Genomic DNA, 25,138 nt, shown 5'->3' with positions numbered 1-25,138 from the left:
TAATTGTTGTTGAACTTAGCTTTTTGAAAAACATTTAATAATGCTCAAAATTCTTCAGTCGGTAAGTATACGAAAAACGTGCATTTTTGCTAAGTATGAACAAAATGGTAATTAATATATTAATTAAAGACTTAAATGGTTGGGTCAAATTACAGTTCATAAAATTAGGTAATTTTTATTTTTCTTCTAGACAACATGGCAGAATTGTCAAGGCTATCGGTTAGAAGATACACCTTAATATGGCCAAGATTATTTTGTATCCCCTAAGTAAAGTAATCATGATTCATGATATACATCTAGGAACTTGGTACTCAATGCTATAATGGGCACCCAATTACTTGTCTAGATTGTATTCAAAGAAAAAGATGACGAAACCCCTTACATCACCTAGTAAAAATGATTCTATATATCATACTAATAATTAAATCAACCCCCACTTCTTGAAAATTATAGTCATAGCTGAAAAAGTACCATCTAAATCGATCCAAAGATAACTAACTTTGGTTTGAGTTTGACATCAATATTATATTGAAACACTTGGAAGTCACACCACACATCACTATTTTTTTTTCTCTCTCTCTCTCTCTCTATTTTTAAATTGCGTGCTAAGGTTTGTTGCTTCAATACAATAGTCCCATGCTTTGGCTCTTAACTTACAAAAGGGATCCTCCAATTTGGACCGTGCACGAAAAGAGCACCAAAATGGTACACCATGCCCTATATAATTGAAGATAATGTTTCTTAAAAAAAATATATATATATATATATAAATATATAAAATTGAAGACAAATTTAATGGATTGGTGTTGAAGAGAGGAATCAAATTGAAGAAAGTGGTATAGACGTTGTAACTAATTTCTAAAGTAAAAGAGATGATCACACAAATCAAACTGGTAGTTGCTTATAAAACAAAACCCAACAACGACCTCTTTATAGTAGAATAATTCTACTACGAACTGTTTCACACACTAAAAAACTGGTTCAACTTATTATATGATCTGTCAAAAAATTTAGTTCAGTTGGTTGGACCAATGTAACGCTTCTAAGCATAATGCGTGGCTTGTAAGATTGATAATGATGAGGAAGAGGCTTTGCTGACACGCAACTCACGTGTAATTGTTTATATATAAATTACATTCGTACTTAATCCTTTACGTATTTATGAGAAGAAAGTGAACCACCCTTGAGGTAACACGTACGTGTGTTTTAAAGCTCAAAAGAGCACGTTTAATATGGGTATGGGTGCATGTGTTGTTTGTGTAATTGATGAGTTGTGTGAAATGTGAATATGGGACTGGCAACGTTTACTTTACACGCGTTTAATGCAAGTGAATTTAAATTGATAAATTATAGGTGGTCCTTAGGACCATTCATGATTGGTGGCTTACTTCATTTATGTCTCGCCTTGCAATTGTTGCAGCTTATCTTGCTAATTAAATTGTGCAGCTACGTGTACTGCCCAATATCACACTTTCAAGTTTCAATTACTATTATGAAAAATTATAGTTGTACATCCAAAAAATTATCACCACCTCGATTACCATTATGCATAACTCTCTGAATTATTGAAACACACGATTGTCCTTGGTTCTAAAATTACTTTACATATTCTGTTATAAGTTTTGTAATTAACTTTAACAAAATTTTAGTAATAAAAGACTAATTTACCCTAGCCATCTATTTGGAGAGGAGTAATGTTATGACCCAAGTGTTGGATAAATTATTTGAATTAGTTTAGTGATAGAATAAATCTTCTTGTATAGATTAATATTTTTATTTGTTTGTATTTAATTTAATTTCTATGTTTTAAGATTTGTTAATGAGGTTATCTCGTCCTTGGCTATTTATTTACCTTGAATGCATTAATAAGAATTAAGCAGAAAAATAACAAAAAATTGTATATTTCCTCTTTCAAGTTCAGGAGATTGGTCCTCTCGAATGGACTATACTATCTTTTAATTATCTCAGTTCACAACATTTGGTAGCAAAGCATTTCGATCTATTTGAAATGTCACCGCATCTCAACAAGCAACCAAACTCACCCTTCTCAACACAAAAACCCACATCCAGCCAACACGTTTCAAACCCACCGTACATCAACCTATAGCCATCCACTAAATACCATAAGCCCCCCCCCCCCTAAAATAAAATAAAATCGTCATGCTCACCATAATCCAAAACTCAACTCACAGAGTACCCATCAAGCCATTCATTCAAGTTTCCACGTGTAGCATAAAAAAATAAATAAATAAATAAAAACCTCTTCAAGCCATCATGTCTGCAACTCAAAGGAAATTTATGAAGATACCAAAATTCAAAGGTGGAGACCCTTTTCCATAGCTTTTTAAGGTCTACAAATTCTTCGCTTTTAACAACACACCATAACATGATATGGTTTCTGTAGGGTCACGATTTGAGGCCCAAGCCCAAAAGTGTATGAGTCTTGGTCCAATGAGCCCAATACAATGAATTTGTAGAGAATGAATCAAAAAACTAGATCCTAGTGAATTAAACAATGGCTAGTATTGGACTAGAATGACAGTCAAGCACAAATAATAGACATTGATATCGATGGATTTTCAGTCCGAGGAGGACACAATTATTGTATATTAATCGCAGTAGGATACTAAGAAAGTTTAGTTTGCTATAATGTTCTCTTTCTATTTTTCGATCCCCTTTCCATGGAGAGTTTTCTACCTTATATATCTTCTTTTGTGTCATCTTCACCCTCCACTTGTTGATCATTTGAACCCCTACTTGAGTACTTGTCCCATCAACCACCTTCCCTAGCTCTCTATGAGTTGCGGTAGCCAAGGTAGCACTATTCAGAGATCTTCTCCACATAAATACGGCCAGTAAAGTAGCTGTTGGACATTTAATGCGGTGGTATCAGCCTTCTCTTAGATATTTTTAAGTTCTCTTCCTTCTCTCATGCCCACGAAGCACATCTCTATCACTGAACCCTCTTAGTGGGTCACATTAGTTGCCGGGTCATATATTTCGAACCATATTCACCAAGTCCGAGGAATATGTACTCCTCGGACAACCATTCATTTGCTCTCCACTTATAGGACTTGGTCTGAGAATGTCTCATAATTAATAGCTTCTCCTCGGACCGGTTTATCCCCTCGGATAAAGCCCAATGCCCAATATGCGATCTTGGGCCCTTACCCCTACAGTTTCCATTGCCTCTTATTACATAGAAGGAGGCACATGATTGGTTTCAAACCTTAGAGGCGACGAGATTATGCACAAATTGGGTGGAGTTCATATGCGCCCTTCAAGATCGATTTCGAATACCAATCAATGAAGTATCAATGGAGGCTCCTATAGAAAAATCATTCGAAAATCTTGTCCAACCCATTCAAGAATCAAATATTCAAGAACCAACAATTCAAGAAGGTAATACGTTGGAGGGAGCACTTGCCAAAAAAATCGTGTTTGAAGATAAAAGGATTAGTGAAGTGGAAAAGATAAATCAAAGAGATCTTCTCGTGATTTCGAATAAGCCTAGTCTAATTTTATATATTGAATTTGTCATTCCCAATGAGTTCAAGGATGTGAAAATCAAGGTTTTTCTGTTCACACAAATGATTAAAGAATTGGTGCAAATATCTATGGATCGAATTCATATCCTTCAACTCTTTAAGATTCGAGGTCAAGTTTTCCCCAATTGGGGAAGAAGGATATGGTGTGGGCAAGCATCTATTTTCATGTTTTGGAATCTTGAGGACAAGATTCATTTTGAAGGGGGATGGAATGTCATGACCCAAGTGTTGGATAAATTATTTGAATTAGTTTAGTGATAGAATAAATATTTCTAGATAGATTAATATTTGTATTTGTTTGTATTTAATTTAATTCCTATGTTTTAGGATAGGATTAGTTCCTATGTTTTAAAATTTGTTGATGAGGTTATCTCATCCTTGGTTATTTATTTACCTTGAATGCATTAATGAGAATTAAACAGAAAAATAACCAAAAAATGTCTATTTTCTATTTTTCTCTCTCTAGTTCAGGAGATTGGTCATCTCGAATTGACTACACTATCTTTCAATTATCTCAATTCACAACAAGTAAATTAATCTTTCATTATTAAATTTCATCGTACTTAAGTTAACTTAACACCAAAATATAGATAAGGGAGATAGTGAAACAAAGTTATAACTTTAGAGTGTCAAACATGTGCTTCGATCATTTAGGGAGTGAAATATAATAAGGTGACAATTTAGGGTAAAAAAGTGTAATTTGCCTTTATTATTATTGATGAATTCTACAAATAATTCCAATTTTTTGGTTTGTCAGACAAATTTGAACACTATTTACTCCATTGAATTTTTGGGTCTTATATTGTAATTATGATGGTAAGATAATGATCAACTAAATTGCACTCGCGTAATGTATGAATGTGTTAATTTTAGACCTTCTATAACTTGTGAAATAATTAAAGTTACTAGCGGATACCATTACTTCAAAAAATCATTATTCCTATTAATCATGGATAAGGAAACTTTCTAAACAAAGCCTAATAATCATGGATAAGGAAACTTTCTAAACAAAACCTTAAAGTGTCGGCCTCCCATCATTTGTAATAATTGATTTTAACGTAGTCACGTTATTTTTGTGATGGAAGCAAGAGCATGACTTTTGCATACAAATATATATATTATTCTTTATAAAACCAAATAAGCCGAAGCCACATCCCAGCCCATTATACTTGTGTTTGGATTAATTAACTGTTACAAAAATAAATAAATTAACAAATGTTAATGAGCATAATTTAATCCAATCTCCCATAAAAAAATATTTAAAAAAAATTAATCCAATCCAAATGCTACTTATGTCCTTTTGCTTTTCCATCTATTGGCTACTCATGGAAAGTGGAAACATACTCAATTATTTTATGTACTTTGTTCTTTTGAGTGAAAAAACAGTGAGTGCTGCTTTGCTTTGGCTTAGGCTTTGGCTTAGGCTTTGCTATGATAAGGTAGTTAAAGACGGCATTTAAAACAAACAAACATAGATATTTGTTTCGTGAATTGCTTTGACGTTCCGTTATAGAAAGTGCTGCGCTGTGAGATGATTGATTCAGACACATTAATTGCCCCAGCCCAGCAAGCATAAAGTTAGTCACACGTCACTAGTTAGTTGGTTTGTCAGAAACACGTGTATACAGACTTCCATCACTTCACACTTCTCACATTAAAAAAATAAACAAATCACCTTCCATATCCATTTACTGCTTCTAGAACCTAGCTAGATAAACCATGAAACAAAAAGTCTTTTATATTAGTAACAGTGAGCTAGCTCCAATCATTTCTTTACAGGACACCATGAATTGAAATGAAACTAGTATAAAAATTGCATAGATTTCGTGTTAACTCATACTCATGTCAGCATGATGTCACATAACGATCGATCGAGCCCACATTAGTTAAACAATATTTTATTCTACCAAATGGAAAAAACTTAAATGGGTACCATGATGCTTCATTTGAAGTTCTTATCAACCACATGGACAACCATTTGTGCTCCAAATTGAAGTCTTAAAGTGGGTTTCAGATCATGCTAGCTAACAATTTAGAGAATAATAATCTCATAACGTGCCTCCTTTTTCGTTTTTTTTCTAATAATAACAATCACATTGTCTTGATATGTTTATTATTTACAGATAACAAGTTTAAGACCGAGGCCTATCACTTGATAAGTTCTATTGTAAGTTTGTAACACCACAATAAAGTAAAGGTTTTTACACAGATATGTTTACAAAGAGGCAAAGAGAACATAGATAGATGGCTTGACTTAAGCTGCTTCAGCAAATCCAACTCTTGAATTCCCATAGTCGAACACTGTGTGATAGCGACCCATGAAAACATCCCCCAGAATCCTGCATTATAAAAGCAATATTAGTGAACTGATGGACCCAATCATATACACGGGCAGATTATTTATAGAAACCTGCCAATCTGGCCAATATAAAATCTACCAATACCTAATTACTCATAAGAAAATGGATGCAGTACTCAAATCTTAACCCGTAGTGATGATATTTGAGAACCATGTTCATAATATGAAACAATAACGCTAGGGCTTGATCATTTGTACTTAATCATTTGTACTTGCTACTTAAAACTAGATCCATTTACAATCAAGAAACGAAGAAAATATATAAGATGCTTTAAGAACAATAGGAAGAAAAATACCAGAGAGGTCCACGAGGGGGGGGCACATCCAAAGCAATAAATCCGCTAATGCATTGAGCTGCAACTCCCTCACCCACTTTAAGAACATACTGATCCATGAAACCACCATCCAGGAAAAAAGGAAAAAAGAAAAAGAAAAAGGATTGAAAATATCAGGACTCTGAGAAAATTAAAAATCACCTCTAACCATTAATGAAGGGTTATTATAACTGGTGCGATTATTTATATAGCTCATCCCCAGCCTATAAAAGGCTAAGAGTAATGCTACAGACACAAATTATTTTACAACATATTTACAAAATGTTGATGTGACCAACCTCTTACTAGTTTTCCTTTAGGCCCACCATTAATATCATCTTTTTATTTACCAATAATCACTCACCACATTAGCGATTTGTAAAAAATTTTGTAAAATAGTTTATATCTCTATCATTATTCAAAAGGCTAATAGGCTATCTCTTCATAAAAATTGAATTTTGAGAAGCTTCAATGCTATCTTTGAAACTAACATTAAGTTCACTAAACTGAACTCTAAAGGAATAGCCAATGTCACACAATTCATTGGCTAAAAGCAACTCAAAAAGCTTTTAAAATCAGCATGACTCTGTACCTGCTCCGGTGCAAGGTCAAATACTTGACCACCAATGGTGAACGAAACATCAGGCATGGAAGATAGACTGCTGCAATCAACTGCTGATTCTCCATTTGGACTAGGAAGCCGTTCACACAGCTGCAATTGCAATTAATGGCTTAAGCTAGCTGCAAGGCCATTTATTCTAGAAACGTGAACAAAAATGTTAAAATTACCTGATTGACATAATTCAATATCTGCTCTTCTGTCTGATTCCGCCTCAACTGATTTGCCATCCATACCACTGCCATCTCACAAGCGGTACACATGGCATCATGCACCCCATCAGATGTCTTGTCTTTGTTTTCATCCAACACACTCTCAATGCCCATACTGCACAAACATGGGCGAAATTGTTTTATGATGACACGTAAGTACAAACTACTTTGCTTGATTCACATCTGAAAATGTTGGTAATATTATTACTACCATGTATTACTAGGAAGCACAAACACGGACATAGGTACGCATACAAGTACGACACCCGAAATGAAGTGTTCATGCTTCCTAGATGTATTATGAGTTATGACTATAAAAAATTAGGTTGACTCTGACCTAACACCACGAGTCCCATCAAAAGTACAGAAACCAATCTGGGAGCAGATTTTTTGTGGCTGTGCCTATAAAATGCCACCAGTAAAGTAGAAGTTAGTTCATTGCAAGGGATTCCAGGATAAGTTGTCCAAGTATAATAGAAAATTAGAATCACATTTTATCCACACATTTTATTCTAAATAGAGGAATGGTGACATGCAACAAATTTCATAAGAAAGTGAAAACTGGAGCTAAAATATATACCTCAGTTGCCAGCATGTCCAGTATGGCTTTCCCATATTGTGCAACCACTGTCTTGCATTCTTGGCTTACAATCCCAGACGCTCCAATCGCATGATTAATTTGAGTAACAACAGTCTGAAAATATGCAATTATACAATAATATATATCACAAATTGTTAGACTTTAATAGGTACATAAAAGCAGAATCACAGAAAAGCATGGCCAAGAGAGACATGAAACTCCCTTAAGAAGTGAAAAATCTTTAGCTAAAATAAACTTTTGGTCCCTGTAAATTTGGGCCAGTTTCAATATCATCCCTGGATATTTTTTGTGTCACTTTAGTCATCCTCATTTATATTTGATTTCAATATTTTCTTTACCATTAAAATTTGGACAGAATTTGCAGACTTTGCAAATGGAAATTAGCACGCATTACTTTTTACATGTCACCCAAGTTGGTGCCACATCACGTTTCAAAAAAAAAAAAATCCATTTCTTTTGACCTCTATCTTGTGGATGGAGTGGGCCTCAAGTACCAGCCAGGACTTGAAGCACGAGGTGATGTCAACCCCCACCAGCAACAACTTCATTGACCCTATTCACTATCACTTAATCCACCACCTTTCGAATCTCAAAGTGGCCCTACCAAGAGAGATAAAGGGGGTATGACTCAACCAAACAGCGAAGTTTGCTCAACTGGGAGTTGGGTATCTTGAGTTGGTGAGTGTGGGTTTATGCAGTGGCTTTGGAATTAATTTGGGAGGCCTAGATGGGTTGAGGTGTTATGGGTTGGCAGTGAATGGGTCTTGAGGGTTTGTTGGCTGAAGCAAGCAGAGGAATGAGGGGATTTTTGTAGTAGACAACAGAGATTTGGGGATTTAAGCAGGTGGTTCAGGTATGCCTTGGATCAGTTCAATGGGTTGGTTTTGGAGGTTTTGCATAGTAGAGAGGTGACATGTGGCAGATAGGGGATTGTTGGTAGTGTTTTGGTATGAATCGATTTGGTAGTGTGGGTTTAAGAGTGGCCATGTGGTGCCAGTGTCACTGCTGTGGGTATGATTTTGTGGCAGCAACGCTCCTGTGGATGAAATTGTTCGGTAGAAACGCTGCTCTGTGTGGTTTTGGTAGTTTTGTGTTATGATGTTCAGTATGGATAGATTTGGCCGAGAGAGAAAGGGCTTGAGTGAATGAAGAAGGATAGTTGAGTGGTGGTGGCGAGCTAAACAATGTGGGGCCAAATTGGGTTCGGCAGTTGTATTTGATGTTGTGAATGGTATTGGTGGAGCTTTGGTTTGGTGGTGGTGATTGGGTTGTGGGTATATTGTTTCCTTGTGTGTAGGTGATGAATTTGGCAATCAATTGGCTGTGAGGGTGTTGCTTTACAGTGGCTTGAGCCCTCGCTCTCTCACTCCCTCTTCCTTTATCTCTCTTTCACATAGGCAATTTGTGGCATGGTGAGTGGTGGTTTGGTGGGTGGGAAGCAGCAGTTTAGCAGTAGTGTGGCCATGGGTGTGACTGGCACCGGGGGATGTTGGTTGGCCATGAGAGGAAAAAATGAAAATAAAACATAAAATTTTGATGCAACATAGGTGACATGGCACAACTAAGGTGATGTTGTGTCATATTTGCCATTTCATCAAGTTAAATTTGGGAATAAGTCTAGAGACAAATTATGGGACAGATGATTTCTGTTTGCCAGCAAATTACATTCAAATGTTAACAGTAAGGATAATATTAAAATCAAATAAAAGTGAGTACTGAAGTGACACACAAAAATTGTACAGGGATGGCATTGAAACTGGCCCAAATGTACAGAGAACAAAAATCTTTTGTAGCAATAATAACAAATATTTTATATTAGATGGTGTTATTATTGCTACAAAAGATTTTTGTTCTCTGTACATTTGGGCCAGTTTCATGAAGCAGGGATCACTGAGTGTTAGGAAGTGTAGTTTGGTCGGAGGTCTGCATTATGGGTGGTGTTCGTAGTTTTTTTATTGAATCCAAACTTTTTCAACTGGTGGTAGAGGAAGGGGGACGGTATTTTTCTTTAAGAATTTTGAGCGGAGTAGGTACTTCATGAACTCGGTCTTCATGGGTAAGAAAGTGGCACAATGGCTGATGAAGAGTTTAGAGCAAATAGTTGTTGGGAGCAGTCCAAAGTATTTTTATTCATTCAGGGAAGGTGATTTAGCCTACACCCTCCAACGGAGCTCCAATTCTTTTGGCTTGTTCCTACTGTTGACTGAACTTAAAGTTGGTAGGTCTAGGAGGTCCGTTATTATTCCAGTAGGCAGAGCAAAGTATGGATGGAGGGTTTTTGGGTTAGAGTTAAGGAAGTTGTTGGAACCTAAAAACTATGTGAATGGTGGGACTGGGGCAGTCGAAGTTTGTGCTCAGCCTCGTAAGGTTAACTCAGGGGTTCGACCTTTTAAATCCTTTGCCAATACGGTGTGTGGGCATGAGGTGCAAGTCAGGGGCAGAAACCAGTCAGGTAAGCAAAACCCAGTAAGTAAACAAAAAAATGTTGAGCGAAGCGCCGATGAGCTTACCAGGTCCGATGACTCTAGAAGGTAGAGTTGTGGGTTCTCGGCGCGATGCAGAGGAGTTTTACGTTGGAAAGACTAATCCGGTAGGATATAATAGGATACCTTCATTGTATTTCAAATCAAATAGGCTTGAACATGGTTTCGGAAATAAACGTGAACTGGGGAGTTCTGACTGGGCAAGAAATAGCTTGACTATTGAAGTGAATATGGAAGGAAAAAGGAGGTGGCGTGGAATAAAGGTGGTCTGAGGAGTTCCTTATGGGTGTCAAGGGATCAGAGGGAGCACATGCCTAGTGGTTCACGGGTTCTCAAATATCCTATGGTGGGCTCAGGTACTCAAGTGGGCCTTGTGATCTTTGGTCCAGAGCCCACCGGCCCAATGAGGTTAGAAGTGGGTGAAAGCCCAACTATGGGGGACCCAATACTTTTAAGGCTGGAAGCCCATGCACTAGTAATGTCTAAAGCTCCTCGCGAAGCTTCGGAGGCTCAGGACATCATGAGTGCTATTGTCAATCCCGTTATAGAGTCACCGGCGCCACCAGTGAAGGCCGGCACAGCGCGATATCAAGCTCTGACGACGGCGGCGAGCTCGGCGACCCAAACCGAGATGGATCGGTGTCCGGTGATGGTAGGTGGTCTTTTTTCCGATGGGTTTCTCGCCGGGGCTTCACCGGCGACATGGGACAGGGCCGATACAGCTCTCTTCCACATCACGAGGACAGATTTGGTGGCTATTCCTCCAACCCAGCTTCTGGGTTGCCTTGTGTAGACTTCGGCAAAGGCTAAGAGTCTTACTTCTGGTGGGCTTTGTGCCGTTGAGCCTCCGTCCACACTAGGTAAGGCAGAAACAGAGGGTGACAGGGCATTATTAGGTCTTGAACTATCCAATTACGTTCTGAGCCCACCGAGAGTTGGGATTAAGGAATGGGGTGTTCCGGGTGGAGATGAAGGTGATCGGGTTGAGGGTACAAGTGATATTCAGGGGATAGACACCTCCTATCTGGCTAACCAATCGGTGTTGGCATTGATTGAGGTCGAAACAGCTTATGCAGTTGAGGCCCTAGGTGAAGTGGAGAGTTCTTCCCCCTTGATGTCTATTAATCCCCTAAGGGTGGTGGTGACAGCTAAATTGAATTGTAATAATGAGGTGAGGAGGTTGGATAACACTTCGAAGGTATCTAATTGGGTGAAATATAGACTCCCCGGTTTTAGTAAGATGATGGGGCATTCGTTGGGTTGACATGAGAAGAGGTGTATTATGCTATTACAAAGACTTGAGACGGAGATTGAGGAAGCCAAGCTGGTGCATAGGAAAGACGCTGCCTACCAAAAAACTGTCTCCAAGGATAAAGGGAAGAGGGAGTTGAGGAATTTGATTTCCTCAGTTAATTATGATGAGAGATAGTTTTCCTTTCTTTGGCTGCTTGACTGAAGTTGTAGTAGGGAGCTTACAGTTTCAATGAAGTTAAGAATGGTGTCATGAAATGTTCGAGGTTTGAATGATTCGCAGAAACGCTTGCTAGTTAGAAATTTATTACGGGAATGGAATTGTGATGTAGTTTGTCTTCAAGAAACTAAGCTTGCAGGCACGGATAGACAGTTGATTTGCAGCTTGTGGAGTTGTCCCTATGTAAATTGGGTAGCCTTGGATGCAGATCAGACAACTGGTGGGGTATTGATGATGTGGGATAGAAGGGTTTTAGAAAATCTGGAAGTAATGGTGGGTCAATTTTCTGTATCAATTCAATGGCAGGGTTTGGGGGATGGTTTTATTTGGGCTTGCTTTGAGGTTTATGGCCCGAATGATAATAACTTGAGAGGGCAGTTATGGGATGAGTTGATTGGAATTCAGCAACTTTGGGGAGTTCCATGGAGTTACATAGGGTATTTCAATATTGTTCGGTTCCCTAGTGAACGGTTAGGGGGATCACGTCTGACCCCAGCTATGGAGAATTTTTCCGAGTTCATTGAGGAGCTTAGCTTGATAGATTTGTCATTGGAATGAGGGAGTTATACTTGGTCAAGTGGCTCAGATCAGCCTTCGATGTCTAGGATAGATAGGGTTCTGATTTCTCATATTTGGGAGATCACTATCTGGATGTGACTCAATGGGTTTTACCTCGTCCTATTTCAAACCACTTTCCTATATTAGTGGAGGCAGGAGGGATTTTTCAGGGGAAAAGTCCTTTTAGGTTCGAGAACATGTGGCTAAAGTCGGATGAGTTCAAAGATAGGGTTCATCCTTAGTGGAATCGATATTCTTTCTCAAGTACCCCCAGTTTTGTACTTGCCAAGAAGCTGAAGGCATTGAAGGAAGATATTATTCAGTGGGACCGGAGTGAGTTTGGAAATGTTGGGCGTCAGAAAAAAGAACTGCTGGAGGCTTTGAAATTATTGGATGTTAAGGAAGGGGAGCTCGGTCTTTCTGAAGTGGAGTTAGGTGAGAGGGCTGAGTTGAGATCTCAAATACAAAACCTCCTCTCATTGGAAGAAGTCTCGTGGAGACAGAAATCAAGGTTGCTTTGAATTAAGGAAGGAGACAACAATACCAAATTTTTCCACAAGATGGCCAATTCTCAGAGAAGGCATAATCATATTAGTATGTTGGAGGTGGATGGGGTTATCTATGAGGACAAATCTGAAATGGTTGACCAAGCTGTACAGTTTTATAAAAAATTGTACAAGGAGACAGAGGAGTGGAGGCCTTCTGTGGAAGGTTTGGAGTTTGATCAGATAGAGGGGTTAGAGAGGGACTAGCTCGAACGGAGGTTTGATCAAGAGGAGGTTCTTCGAGTCAATAAGAGATGGAAGGAGATAAAGCACCAGGTCCTGATGGTTTCTCTATGGCCTTCTATCACCATTGCTAGGAAGTTGTGGAAAGAGTTTTATCAACACAGTAAGTTTGAAAAATCTCTTAATGCAACCTTCATAGCCTTAATCCCTAAGAAAAATGGTGCTTCCGATATTCGAGATTTTAGACCTATTAGTTTGTTGGGGAGTGTTTACAAGATTTTGGCTACGGTGTTGGCAAACCGCCTGAAAGAAGTTTTGGATCAGCTGATATCGGAGTCTCAGAACAGTTTTGTGGGTGATAGATAGATACTTGATTCAGTTCTCATTGCTATGAGTGTGTTGATAGTAGGGCGAAGAGTAAGATTCCGAGGGTTATTTGCAAATTAGATATTAAGAAAGCCTATGACCATGTGAACTGGGAGACTCTTCTTGATTTGTTGAAGAGAATGGGATTTCGGGTGAGGTGATGTAGGTGGATCCGCACTTGTATATCTACAACCCAATTCTCTATCTGATTTAATGAGTCTCTAACTGATTTTTTTGGGAGTTCGAGGGGATTGAGACAAGGGGACCCACTATCCCCCATGTTGTTTCTGGTTATGATGGAGGTCTTCAGCAAGATGATAAAAAAAGCTAAAGGGGCGGGTTTGTTTCGAGGCTTTAGGGCTGATGGTAGACGGGGTGGAGGGGTATGTGTCTCGCATCTTTTGTTCGTGGATGATACGCTTCTGTTTTGCAATGCTGATGAGGAGCAGATTCTACATGTTAGGATGCTTCTTCTTTATTTCCAAGCAGTGACAGGTTTAAAGGTTAATGTGCTGAAGAAGTGAGATGGTTCCCATTGGGGAGGTTCCTAATGTCCATGTCTAGGCAGAGTTTTTGGGATGCCGGATTGGGTCTTTGCCTATGACCTATCTTGGTATGCCACTGGGGGTGTCCCACAAGTCCCCTACTGTTTTGGAATCCTATCTTGGAGAAATTTGAGCGCAAGTTGGCCGGTTGGAAGATGTATTTGTCAAAAGGTGGAAGACTAACATTGCTTAAAAGCACGTTATCTAGTCTCCCCACTTATTATTTGTCTCTTTTCACCATCCCTACACATGTGACCAATAAAATTGAGAGGTTGCAAAGGGATTTCTTGTGGGGGGACTCCAAATTACACTTGGTGGGATGGGATAAGGTGTGTGCACCTTTGAAAAATGGTGGGCTAGGAGTAAGGAAATTAACTACTTTTAATAAAGCCTTACTAGGGAAGTGGTTATGGAGGTTTGGGACTAAGGAGACAAGGCTTTGGAGAAGGGTTGTAGCTCTCGAGTTTGGGGAAGAATGGGTGGGTGGACTTCCAAGCTAGGTAGAGGGGTTCATGGGTGTGGCTTGTGGAGAAGTATCCGCATGGGTTGGGAGGATTTTAGCAAGAATATTCGCTTTGAGGTAGGGGTGGGGGATATAGTGAAGTTTTGGATAGATCAATGGTGTGGGGATTCTCCACTTCAATCGACTTTTCCGAATGTGTATGGGATTGCATCCAATAAAGGGGCATCGGTGGCCTCTTCTCTTGAACGGTTGGGGATAGAGGAGCGGAGAAGCTGGGATGTTCATTTTACTCGAAGACCAAATGATTGGGAATTAGGTGGTGTGGATGCTTTTCTCCGTACCTTGGGTTCAAATCTACCACCCACTGAGAACGGAGATCGTATGCGATGGAAATTAACAAAGAATGGGGACTTTGATATTCGATCGTTCTACAATAAGTTAAGAAGCCCCTTACCCATTATTTTTCCTTGGAAAGGTGTTTGGAAGGTTAAGGCTCCTTGGCATGTTTCCTTCTTTGTGTGGACTGTTGTATGGGATAGGATCCTTACAAGTGATAATTTGAGAGGTAGAGGGTTGGATTTTGTTGACTGGTGTATCTTGTGCCGCAATAATGGAGAGACAGTGGATCATTTGTTACTACATTGTGGTAAAGCTTATCGGTTGTGGACCTTGGTGTTTAGATCTTTTGGGTTCTCCTAGGTCTTGCCAAGATCGGTTGCGGATACTTTATTCGGTTGGTGGAACTGGCTTGGAAAGCATTTGTCTAGCATTTGGAATTAGCTCCTTTATGCTTGATGTGGTGTCTTTGGAGGGAGCATAATAGGAGGACATTTGAGGACATGGATAGTTCGGATGACCAGCTATTGGCCTCCTTTAGTGGCACTTTGTTTGACTAGTCTAGGGCTTGGGAACTCATCTCTAGTGATTCTCTCCCTATGTTCCTTAGCTCCCTCCTATGTACTTAGTATCTTTTCCATTCCTTATCTTTACACTCTTTCTTTTCCCTTTGTATTTCTCTCTCTGCCATATGTTTTTCTGCATAAGGTAGTGTTCTTGAATATAAATCGTTATTACCTATCAAAAAAAATAAAAATAAAATAATAGATGGTGGTCTTTGGGGCCATGATTATTCTAGCTCAACTGGTTGACATCTCTTGGTGTTCTAACAAAGACATCTAGGGTTCAAAGACCCCCTCCCTTGTTGTAACTAAAAAATGGTGGCGTTCAGAAATATTCTTACCAAAAGAGAACCAAAGTCAACTTCTCCTTTTTTGGGGCTCGTCCTAAATTAAATATATTATTCTTTTTTACTTATTAATTGAAACAATAACCCTTATGAATATTGTTTTAGGAAAAAAAAAAAAAAAAACCAGATTTACAAAGAAATCTATATACATGAATAGATTGGCAGAAATCCAGAAACGCCAGAACTCAACTAATAAAAATACACCCTACACGAATATCTCATGTTCTGCTGCTCAATAGAGAACAGAACTCCTTGCGGAGAAATAAGAAATGGATATGGATGCCCAGAATACATACCGTTGGGCCTGCTAACAGAGATGTTCCAGAATCAGCAATTGCTGAACAACCATCACCACAAAATCCTGAAAATGACACGCTTAATATTTAATACAATAAATGTTTTTTATCTAAACCATCAAAAACAATAATAACAAATACTGTCTCCAAATAACAAGGAGACAAATACAATCTTGATATATTACCAGTTGTTTCACCACCAACTAGTACATCATCCAAATCAAACTGCAAATAAAAGAAAAAAATAATTTAACAATTAAACATTTAAAAAGAAAGATGATGAATAGAGCATGGAGAATGGTGAATATGGATAATGATATTCTGGAGGGCTAACCTGCCAATAGCCTTTCTGAGTCACAGGAACATAGGTGTGCTCACCGTTGTAATGATCAGAATCAACCCCACCAAACACAATCTCACCCCCTTCTTCCCCTTCAATATTGCGGTTTAACCAAAATGAAAAAACAGGGTCTTGTACAAGACCTTGATCAACCATATTATACCTATGAGAATGGCAAATACACACAGTTATAACAAGAACAACAACAATAATAATAATAATAATTCCGAAGGCAACACTAAAAACAATAAGATGACAATTCAACATCTGAGAGAAGATATTTGCAAAATCACCGAGTCAATTAAGATGGTAAACCGCGCACATTTTATAATATAGATTCAAACTCTAATCAAGTGATTATAAAGTACATTAGCAGCTGAGATACCCTGACTTACCAAACAGGAACAGCATTCCCAACTGAGATCTCTTGAAATCCAAGTCCAAGTATACCATCAAACTTGGCTGCCAAGAATGTGATACTCGGCTCCCTGGTTGCCTCAATAAAATCCTAATGACCAGTAGCATTTGTATAGGTCAACCCCCAACTCCAATGCTGAACTGAAGACAACCAAAATGCACATTTTATCAAAAGTTACCTGATTCTGAACGACCAGATCACCAAGTTTGACATGGTCCTGGCTAAAGAAACCTGAGATTGCTCCAGTTCCATAATGGATCTCAGCAGTTTTACCTACATAAGAAATGATATCATGAATCATTTTAACATTTTGTCACCCATACTAGCAACAAATGAGCCAGACCCTTTTTTAATTGACTAATAAACTATGTACCAATATTTTTTTGTACTCTTAATTCTCATTCTATGAAACAGAAAGTAACTTCAGAAAGGTTCTACAATTACTTCACTGTTCATATTCCAGTGACGAAATGGCCAAAAGGTTATTTCAGCCATCTGTCATTTCATTTTCACAACACATGTGCTCCTTCACTGGTGGAACATAGTGCTATAACAAATTTTCTTGGGTTATATATGCATGGATGCATTCATACAACATAAATTCTCAGGTAGGTGGAGTAAAATATGTTAGAATGGTGAACAGTTGGATAGACATCACCCTCCACAATTGTGATTCAGTTATACAGAGAATATTTAGCACTCAAAAACTAGAAGACTAAGAAAAATACAAATTACAGGAATGTTGTACAAACAAGAGTAGAACTTGTTATAATTGTGTCTCACTCAAGATTGGTTGTTCAACTAGTTAATCTTTTAATTTGCTTTCTGTAATGTACCTTCTGTATCACTTTAATCTAGACTAAAGAAATTTGTCGGCTAAAAGTACGTCCCATCCTTCATAAATAATCCATTTATAGACAACAATGAAGATGAGGAGTGCAAAAAGGAGAAAGGAAATTAGAACTGATAAACTAAATGGAACTAAACTCCTTGAACCAAGGACAAAAAGCTTATTAAACTCCTTGAACCAAGGACAAAAGGCTTACCATTCTTTTGGTAGCTACTTGATTGGCCGGACTTATACTTTGAGTGAAAAAAGCAAGCAACCTGCACCCAAACATAAAAGCACACATCTTTCTCCTTCCCAACAAATTGCAAAGAAAATCCATTAGTATTTTAAAGATACTTACTGAGAAATAACACTTGGCCGAGGGTACCCAAAGATTAGAACTTCCTGTGTCAAATATCACAGTGAATTTTTGTGCAGGTGTGCCAATACCAATCTCACCATAATACTGAGCATCCATATAGTTCTTTAGTTCAACAATACTAGCATCCTCAGAGTCTCCAAGATGACCATTGAGATAATATTTTCTGGTAGGAGATCTTGGTTTTGCCTGTTCCTTAGAGTCAATTCGTCCACCAAGCCGGTTGCTTTGATCTAATTTCTTCTTTTTCAGTCCAATTCTGATCATCCCATCATTTGATGCAGAAAAAACAGTCGGGCACAGAAGCAACAAGAGAAGAAGACTGGCCAAACTGGCTCTATATTTGGTATTCATTTTGGGAACTGTAAAATAAACAGTACACATTTCTTTCTTAGAGATCAGCCTGAAAAGGCTACCCAAAACTTACGCCAATTATGAAAAACCAATGACATCAACTCTGCTCAATCAGTGAGAATATATATTGACTGAAAAGGAATTAGAACTTTTCAACTTGCACATTTATCATATCGGATAATCAGAGAACTAAAATCTCAAATTAGCAGGGCAGGTTACAATCATGTGGCTTAGTCAAGTCGATTCTTTTGATCTTTTGGTTTTGGAAATCAAATAACAGTAAAATCAATGTTTCAAATATATTCATTTCTCTTACTCCAGATTCCCACAATCCAAGAAAAGAATAACAGAAAATTGCAAAACCACTAACAATAACATGCAATGTGGACCTTAACTGTAGAATCTGATAGAATTCAGACAACACAATTAAGGAAATACTTATTAACAGACTTTTTCTTCAGCATGAACATCAAACCACTAGTAAAAGATACACCAGACCAAAAATATATTACATATCATACAAAATCTTTTAAATTACAATTTCAACCAAATACAAAATATTCCATGGCACTCAAAAGGTAAAAAAGGGAGATAAAAAAATATGGTACATGAACATTATTTAACATATTACACATTAAGAGTCTTGTTTGGTTCAGCACAAAAACTTTCAAGGAAAAACTTTTGTTCAAAAAAAAAACCTAGTGTAAAAACGAATGGAACAACACCCAGTAAAGAAAACGCATTTACTTAGTCAAATTGAGATTTCCCAGGTCGAGCTTCTACAAAAATCTCGGTTATTTTATTATATTTTCTCATCAGCCAAACAAAGATTTTTAACTCCCAAAATAAACTCCTTAGGAGAGTATCAATTTCAACTAGAACATCATAATCTCACAGCAAATAAAGGATCAAATACCATAAATTTAACCAACAAAATCGTGTGCATAAATATAAAAACGTAGATGAAAACAAAAAGAACGGAAAATTTGAAACATACCCGAAATTGCTACGAAGGAAGCAGAGAACAAAGTGAAGATAGAAACGGACCACAGACCAAACTGATACTAATATGTCGGAGGTACTAAACTAAAATTTGTTGGAGAGCAGATTCTCTGGTTCAAAAGTAGATGAGTCTCTGATTTTTGACCGTCCGTTAGAGTGAGAGCTTTTGCATCGAACGGTTGAGAAGTTAGTTAACATTTTAGTCGTGGTTTTTGAGTGACGTGGGGGGTTTTGATTGGTCGGAAGTGGAGGTTATAGTTCTTAACAGTGCAAATCAAAAAAAAAAAGATTTTAACAGTGAACTAGACTAAAAGTGCCGCTATTTTTTGATTTTTTTCAGCTCAACTACCAGTCTTGTTTTGAAGTAGAGTGATGGCGACTTCGGTTCCTGACCGTTAGATGTCTTTAGAACGGGGTAGCCGTGTGTACTGTAACATCATAACGGGGGAAAATGGGTATTGGGCCTTTTATTTGATGATCACATTTGAGGCCCAGGATTAGACCCATGGCCTTTATAAAAGAATTATTGGTCTTTTTGTTTTATAGAATTTTATTGGATCATTGGGTGGCTTAAAAATAAAAGGAACACTCGATCTAACGTGTTGGATGATGGACCTTCATTTGTTTCATGAACACCCACTTGCCCATTAGACCTTTGGAGTACACACTTGTCATCTGTATTCGGCGTACATAATTTCCAAAAAGGCAAGACTTAGGTGCTGTTTTTTAGACTCTCTTTTTAAGATTTTGTTATTTGAATTTTTCTTCATAGGATGAAAATGTATCTTTTTGTTAAGTAACCACATGACTTAATCTTAAGTAGTGAACCTAAAAAATAGCACATAAAGTATTGCACCTAAATTTTGTCCATTCTAAAACATATCCAATTTCACATAGTTGCAAACCAAACTTACTATATAAGAAAGGATTTTGTTAATAAACATCTTAAGGAAAATGGTTAAAATGCATTTAATACTTTATTAAATAATATTTTATACATTTTTCAAAAATAAAGTCAAATTGTACGCGTATATCCCCAAAAAAATAATAATAAAAACACACATAAGCACAATAAATTTTTGTGTGTAAACCAACGAATCATTAACATGTGTTTTTTTTTTTTTGTTTTTTTGAAAAATGTGCATTATAGCTCATAATTGAGCATTTATTAATCTTTAACATGTACTCTTTGGACTCTCTTTAACATGACCCTAATTAAAATTACTTTTACATTGGTCATTATTGACATTCAAATTATTATACACCAATCACACAATAAGATGCATTGATTGATTTTAAAATTAAGTGACTCTAGATTTTTTGTTTTGCTTAAATCCTCCTTTTATATGTTATAAATAGAATTCACTCGTAGATTCTTTATTTCATCACAAAATACTTTACCACTTACTAATTAAACAGCTAATTCCTGCTTCTTTCATTTTTCTTAAAAGTTTTTTATCTTCTAAGAAGAAATTAAAGCTGACTATAATAGACGTGTCCAAAATGAAAGGTAGATACCATATTGAAAATAAGATTGTGATCAGGTTCAATACCTACTACAAACAATTATTCTATTTTTATTTCACAAATTTTTTTACTTTTTCACCTTTCACTTTTTAACTTTTTCTAATTTTTTTTATTCAATAATTGAGATTAAAAATTGGTTTTTTAAACTCTAAATCTCAGTCATTAAAAGTTAGGATAAATTTTAGTTACAAAATTTGTTATAGCTTAAGGCTACAAATTTACTCAATAAAATAATATTACCACATGTAAGGACCTGATTTGAACTTTTAGCCCAACAAATGTATGGACTTAAGCCCAAAAAACCCAAAGCAATAAATTTGTAGAGAATGGATTGGAAAACTGGGTTTTAGAAGTAACCGGCCAATAGATTTTGATAACAAAGAAAGAAAGATAATAAACGTTCACTAAAGAAAAAAGTCCCTAGCCAAGTCTGAGGAGATTGATTCTTAAATATTATTCTCAAAGCTTTGCTACAAGTCTGGTTCTAGATTGTTACAGTGTTTCTTCCCTTTTCTTTTCTTCCCCCTTTTCTGATGGAGGGTCTCTCACATTATATAACCCCCTTTGGGCCATCTTGATCCCACACTTGTTGACCATCTAAGCCCTTACTTGAGTACCTGTCCTATCAGACACCCACTTTAGCTTTCTATGAGTTGCGGTTGCAAAGGCAGCACTGTTCAGGGGTCTTCTCCACATAAATGTGGTAAGAAAAGTAGCTACAATGCATTCAATGCAGTGGTAGTAGCTTTCCCTTAGATATTTTTTGGGGTTTCCTTCTCTCTTGTACGTTTTTTGAGGTACGTCCTTGTCACTAAGGCTTCCTAGAAGGTCGTCTTGATCATTAGGATCTGTGTTTGACCTATTCTTAGCCAGTCCGAGGAGGAGTGTCTCCTCGGACCACCTTCCCATCCATGCTCTGTTCATAAAGTCTAACTCAAACTATTTTGTACGCTTGCTCGTCTTTGGATTACTTACCTCCTCGGACAGGACCCAAGGCCCAGTGTGTGATTTGGGCCCTTAACCCCACAATACTCCCTCAAAACTCTAGTTTTTTCCCTCTCATCCAAGAAGAAAAGTGGGGTTTTGATTTTTAAGAAGTTTCATCAATTGATTCCTTGATTCGCACGTGTGAGAATGCTGCTTTACGTGCCCCATTAATTGCTCCTGACGTTTTGAAGCCCACAAAGCGTTATTAATTGCTCCAGGCGGCGCTTTGTTCCCCAAATCTAACGGTGAAGCGCAGATCCAATGGCTGAGCTTTTTCTTGGAATTTTGAGCGAGATAACTCTCACTTACTTTCGCTCCCTATATAAAGCGTACAGAGAAATCTTTTCTCCATTTTTACAAGTCTTCAAGTTTCTAGAGATATCAAACACTTAAGCTCTAACAACTCTCTAAGATACACAGCTTCTTACACCCTTTCCTTAAGAGATCTTCGAAAACTTTTTCAAAGGTATCAAAGATTAGCATACATTTTGTTTCCTGCAAATTTACACATACACATTTTTTTTTTTTTGAATACTCCTTCTTCTTCTTAATCAGTCTCCTCAGCCTGCTAGTTCTTACTTCCTTATTTACGAATCCCAGTCATTTCATCTTAGGTTGTTCAAATAGGTAGATTCGAGAGCCTAGTAGATTCCCCTGCAAAAATAGAAGTTTTTAAACAGAGATACCATATACCCCAAGAAATTGGCCTACGATATTGTTCCCTAGAACAAATCGTTACATAGAAGGAGGGATGACCCTTCCTATAGGTAGGATAACCCGAGACTACCTTATTAACCATAGGTTGTGTCCCCATCAGTGCGCACCTAATATGTTTAGGATCCTAGGTTGTATCGATGCTCTTAACGAGCATCTCGAATTGGGACTCACATGGCATGACGTGGTCCATATGTATGAGTGTCACTCACAAGCTGACGAAGGGTTTTACCTCAAGTCCAGGTCGGCCATCGTCAGGTTTATCTCGTGCCTCCCCAAATCTAACAAAGGGATGAAAGATGACTACCTCATCGCTTCAGGGGCATAGCACGATGGTCTCCACTGCCCAACCCAAGAGAGAAAGCCAGGTGGGATACCTTAGAGTTTGGTTCCTTAGCAAAAGACTTAGATTTTTTAACCCTACCCATGTCCTTCATTTTACTTTCCTTTGATAATGGACTTCAATTATCTAATTACGTTTGGTTTCTCGGCTATTTCTGTAGATATGAGGCAAGTTGCCCCTTGGCTTAGTCTTACTAACGTAATGGCTCTCAACTACCTGCTTCAGTCAAAAAATTTTGTGAGCAAGGACCGACAGTTGTGAGCTGTCCATTTGATCCTAGATTTCGATCCTATTTCAAAGATTTTTCAAGAGGTCGGCCACGCCATCAGAGCTGGTGATCCTCGGATAAATCGTATTGACATGTCAAAGCCGGATTTCCTAGCCCGAGACAACCTTCCCTCAGTCATACTACCAGTTCATCAAATCCCTCCTCCGCTCATAATACCATTACAACAAGTCCCACTCAAGACAACAGCTGTAGCAGAAGAGGAACTTGCCTCCTCGTGCTTATAATTGGAAGAAAAGATAGACCAGTTTCATTTCGAAGGAGAGGAAGGAGCACCGGAAAGGCCTGTGTAGCTCTCGGATTCCAAAATCGAGTTTGACAAAATATCTGCATCTCTCTAACCCAAGCTAGTTGTTGCCCATGTTGACACAAGTTCAAAGGAAAAAGGAGGGATAGATTCAAAGAGACCAAGCTTGAAAGGTTTAATAGCCAACAGGAACAAGGGGGAAACTTCAAAAGACGTCCCCAAGACCCAAATTCCTACCAATCTTCCCCTTCCTCCTCCTCATCTCGAATTGTACGCTACACAGGATTCGAAGAAGAAGAGGACAGTGCAAGAACTGGAAGAAGATGAAGTGGCCCCTCCGAAGGGCACTAAACAGTAGAAAACCAAAGATCCTAGAGACAAAAGGGCCACCTCAGTTGATAGCAGGGAGGATGTCAAAGTGCGCTGACAACAGCGCACCTGGGCTCCACAGATAGAGTTGGATAGAGCCCAAATTTCCTGGGATGCTACTATCTGAGAATCCCAAAGAGGTCATGCGGCCCATCTAGCTCAAGCTCTAGAGCAGCCTCTTCTACTCCCACAAGATATGAAGGCTCTCAGACGCACTAGGCAACCGGAGCTCTTCATGTTATTGAAGAGGGACCTTGCCATGGTAAGTTAATTTCCACTTTTCTGAATTAAATGCTAAGAAGCTTCTTCACTTATCAGTGTCGTTACCATCATTTTTGTATATATGATTCTTTTGTTATTGTTATACAGGTCACTCAGTAAGTTTATGTGGCCGATGAGTGGGTTCGGAATGCCAATAACAAATTTGAAGCTGAGTCCCACTCTCGGCACGAGGTTGAGAAAGCTTTAGGGACCCTGAAAGAGGAGAAAACGCAACTGGCCAAAAAGCTGAAGGTATCAGAGCATGAGCGCTAGAGTGTCGTAACAGGGCTAAAAAATGTTGAGGCCCAGGCCGAGGACCAGCGCAAACTACTCTACACAACAGAGGTGAACCTAGCCACCGAGAAAGCGACGGTTTTAAGTCTGAAGGCTGAGCTGCAGAAAGCTAAAGAGGCAACTAAGTTGGCCAAGGAAGTTGTTAAGGCCACGGAGGAAGCGGCTTATGAGTATGGGATGGAGGAAGCGGAAAAAAGGCTAGCCGAGGATGTAGCCGAAGTGTGCAGGGATTATTGCACTGAGTCTTGGGTAGAGGCGCTTAACCACGCAGGGGTCCCTGCTGACTTCGAGCTGAGAAAAGCTGAGAGCGTATTCTTCCCTAAACACATCAGAGAAGCCCCACCTGACCTACCTCCAACCATTACCCTATCCTTCCCTCCTCCTGAGCAGGTCTTTGATACTCAAGTCTTTGCTGTGGGTGTTGAGATTCCCATAGGGGTAGTAGGGAAGGGTAAAGAGGTCCTACCCTTGGCCAAAGATATCCCTGTTGAGGATTCCCTTACCATCAAGGATATGTTTTCCCAAGCCAAAGCAATTGAGTCAAAGCCTAACATTGGGGATGCCAAGCACAAGGCCATTGATCTCGAGCAAGGCACTCAACCTGCAAAAAAAGTAGTCATAGGATCTTTCTTTTTTTTTTTTTTTTTTTTGGCGTGTGGCATTTGCCAACATTTATAATGTACCTACTTTTGATTAATGAACAAACTTTCCTCCATACCTCTTGTATCTTTGCTTTATATGCTCTCTAGCTTATTAGTGTTATAGGTAGTATTACATTGTTGTTGTTTGTCTTTATTAGAAGCTAACAATAACTTACTACCAGCAAGTTAAGTAATTTGATAAAATACCAACAACAGACAAGTTTACCACATATTTGTATCAAGAACTGATCCTTCTGTACCAAAGGCTGATATCAATGAAGATGAATATATACTTAGTAAAAACAAAGTAGAAAGGAGAGAGTGTCTTCGTCCCGTTT

The 25,138-nt window shown here is 38.2% G+C and overlaps 1 protein-coding gene across 2 annotated transcripts; it reads right to left on the bottom strand.

The window, feature by feature from the left end:
* Nucleotides 1-5,546: 5,546 nt before the first annotated feature.
* LOC115954898 (aspartic proteinase A1-like) lies at nt 5,547-19,378 on the bottom strand. 2 transcript variants are annotated; one of them, XM_031072897.1, is made up of 14 exons: nt 19,127-19,378; nt 17,758-18,137; nt 17,614-17,674; nt 16,746-16,840; nt 16,545-16,657; nt 16,144-16,312; nt 15,995-16,034; nt 15,810-15,874; nt 7,633-7,746; nt 7,390-7,454; nt 7,011-7,167; nt 6,814-6,933; nt 6,204-6,292; nt 5,547-5,887 (listed from the first exon to the last, which is right to left on the bottom strand). In XM_031072897.1, exons 2-14 carry the CDS (start codon nt 18,127-18,129, stop codon nt 5,803-5,805), a joined length of 1,545 nt encoding a protein of 514 aa, XP_030928757.1. In that variant the 5' UTR covers nt 18,130-18,137; nt 19,127-19,378; the 3' UTR covers nt 5,547-5,802. The 2 variants fall into 2 exon arrangements, with proteins under 2 accessions (XP_030928757.1, XP_030928758.1); XM_031072898.1 differs by lacking the exon at nt 19,127-19,378 and adding an exon at nt 18,877-18,976.
* Between the last annotated feature and the right edge of the window lie 5,760 nt (nt 19,379-25,138).

The sequence above is a fragment of the Quercus lobata genome, chromosome 8, assembly GCF_001633185.2.
Source record: "Quercus lobata isolate SW786 chromosome 8, ValleyOak3.0 Primary Assembly, whole genome shotgun sequence".
In the NCBI taxonomy this organism is placed as follows: domain Eukaryota; kingdom Viridiplantae; phylum Streptophyta; class Magnoliopsida; order Fagales; family Fagaceae; genus Quercus; species Quercus lobata.
The sequence above is the reverse complement of the archived record's forward strand: the minus strand, read 5'-3'. Positions and strand labels throughout refer to the sequence as shown.

Excerpts from the sequence above, each read along its gene's own strand:
- LOC115954898 (XM_031072897.1), bottom strand. The coding sequence starts at position 18,129 with ATGAATACCAAATATAGAGCCAGTTTGGCCAGTCTTCTTCTCTTGTTG. Across the intron at positions 16,313-16,544 it reads GGGAATGCTGTTCCTGTTTG|GTATAATATGGTTGATCAAG; the intron begins GTAAGTCAGGGT and ends CCATTCTCATAG. Across the intron at positions 5,888-6,203 it reads CCCCCTCGTGGACCTCTCTG|GATTCTGGGGGATGTTTTCA; the intron begins GTATTTTTCTTC and ends TTTATAATGCAG.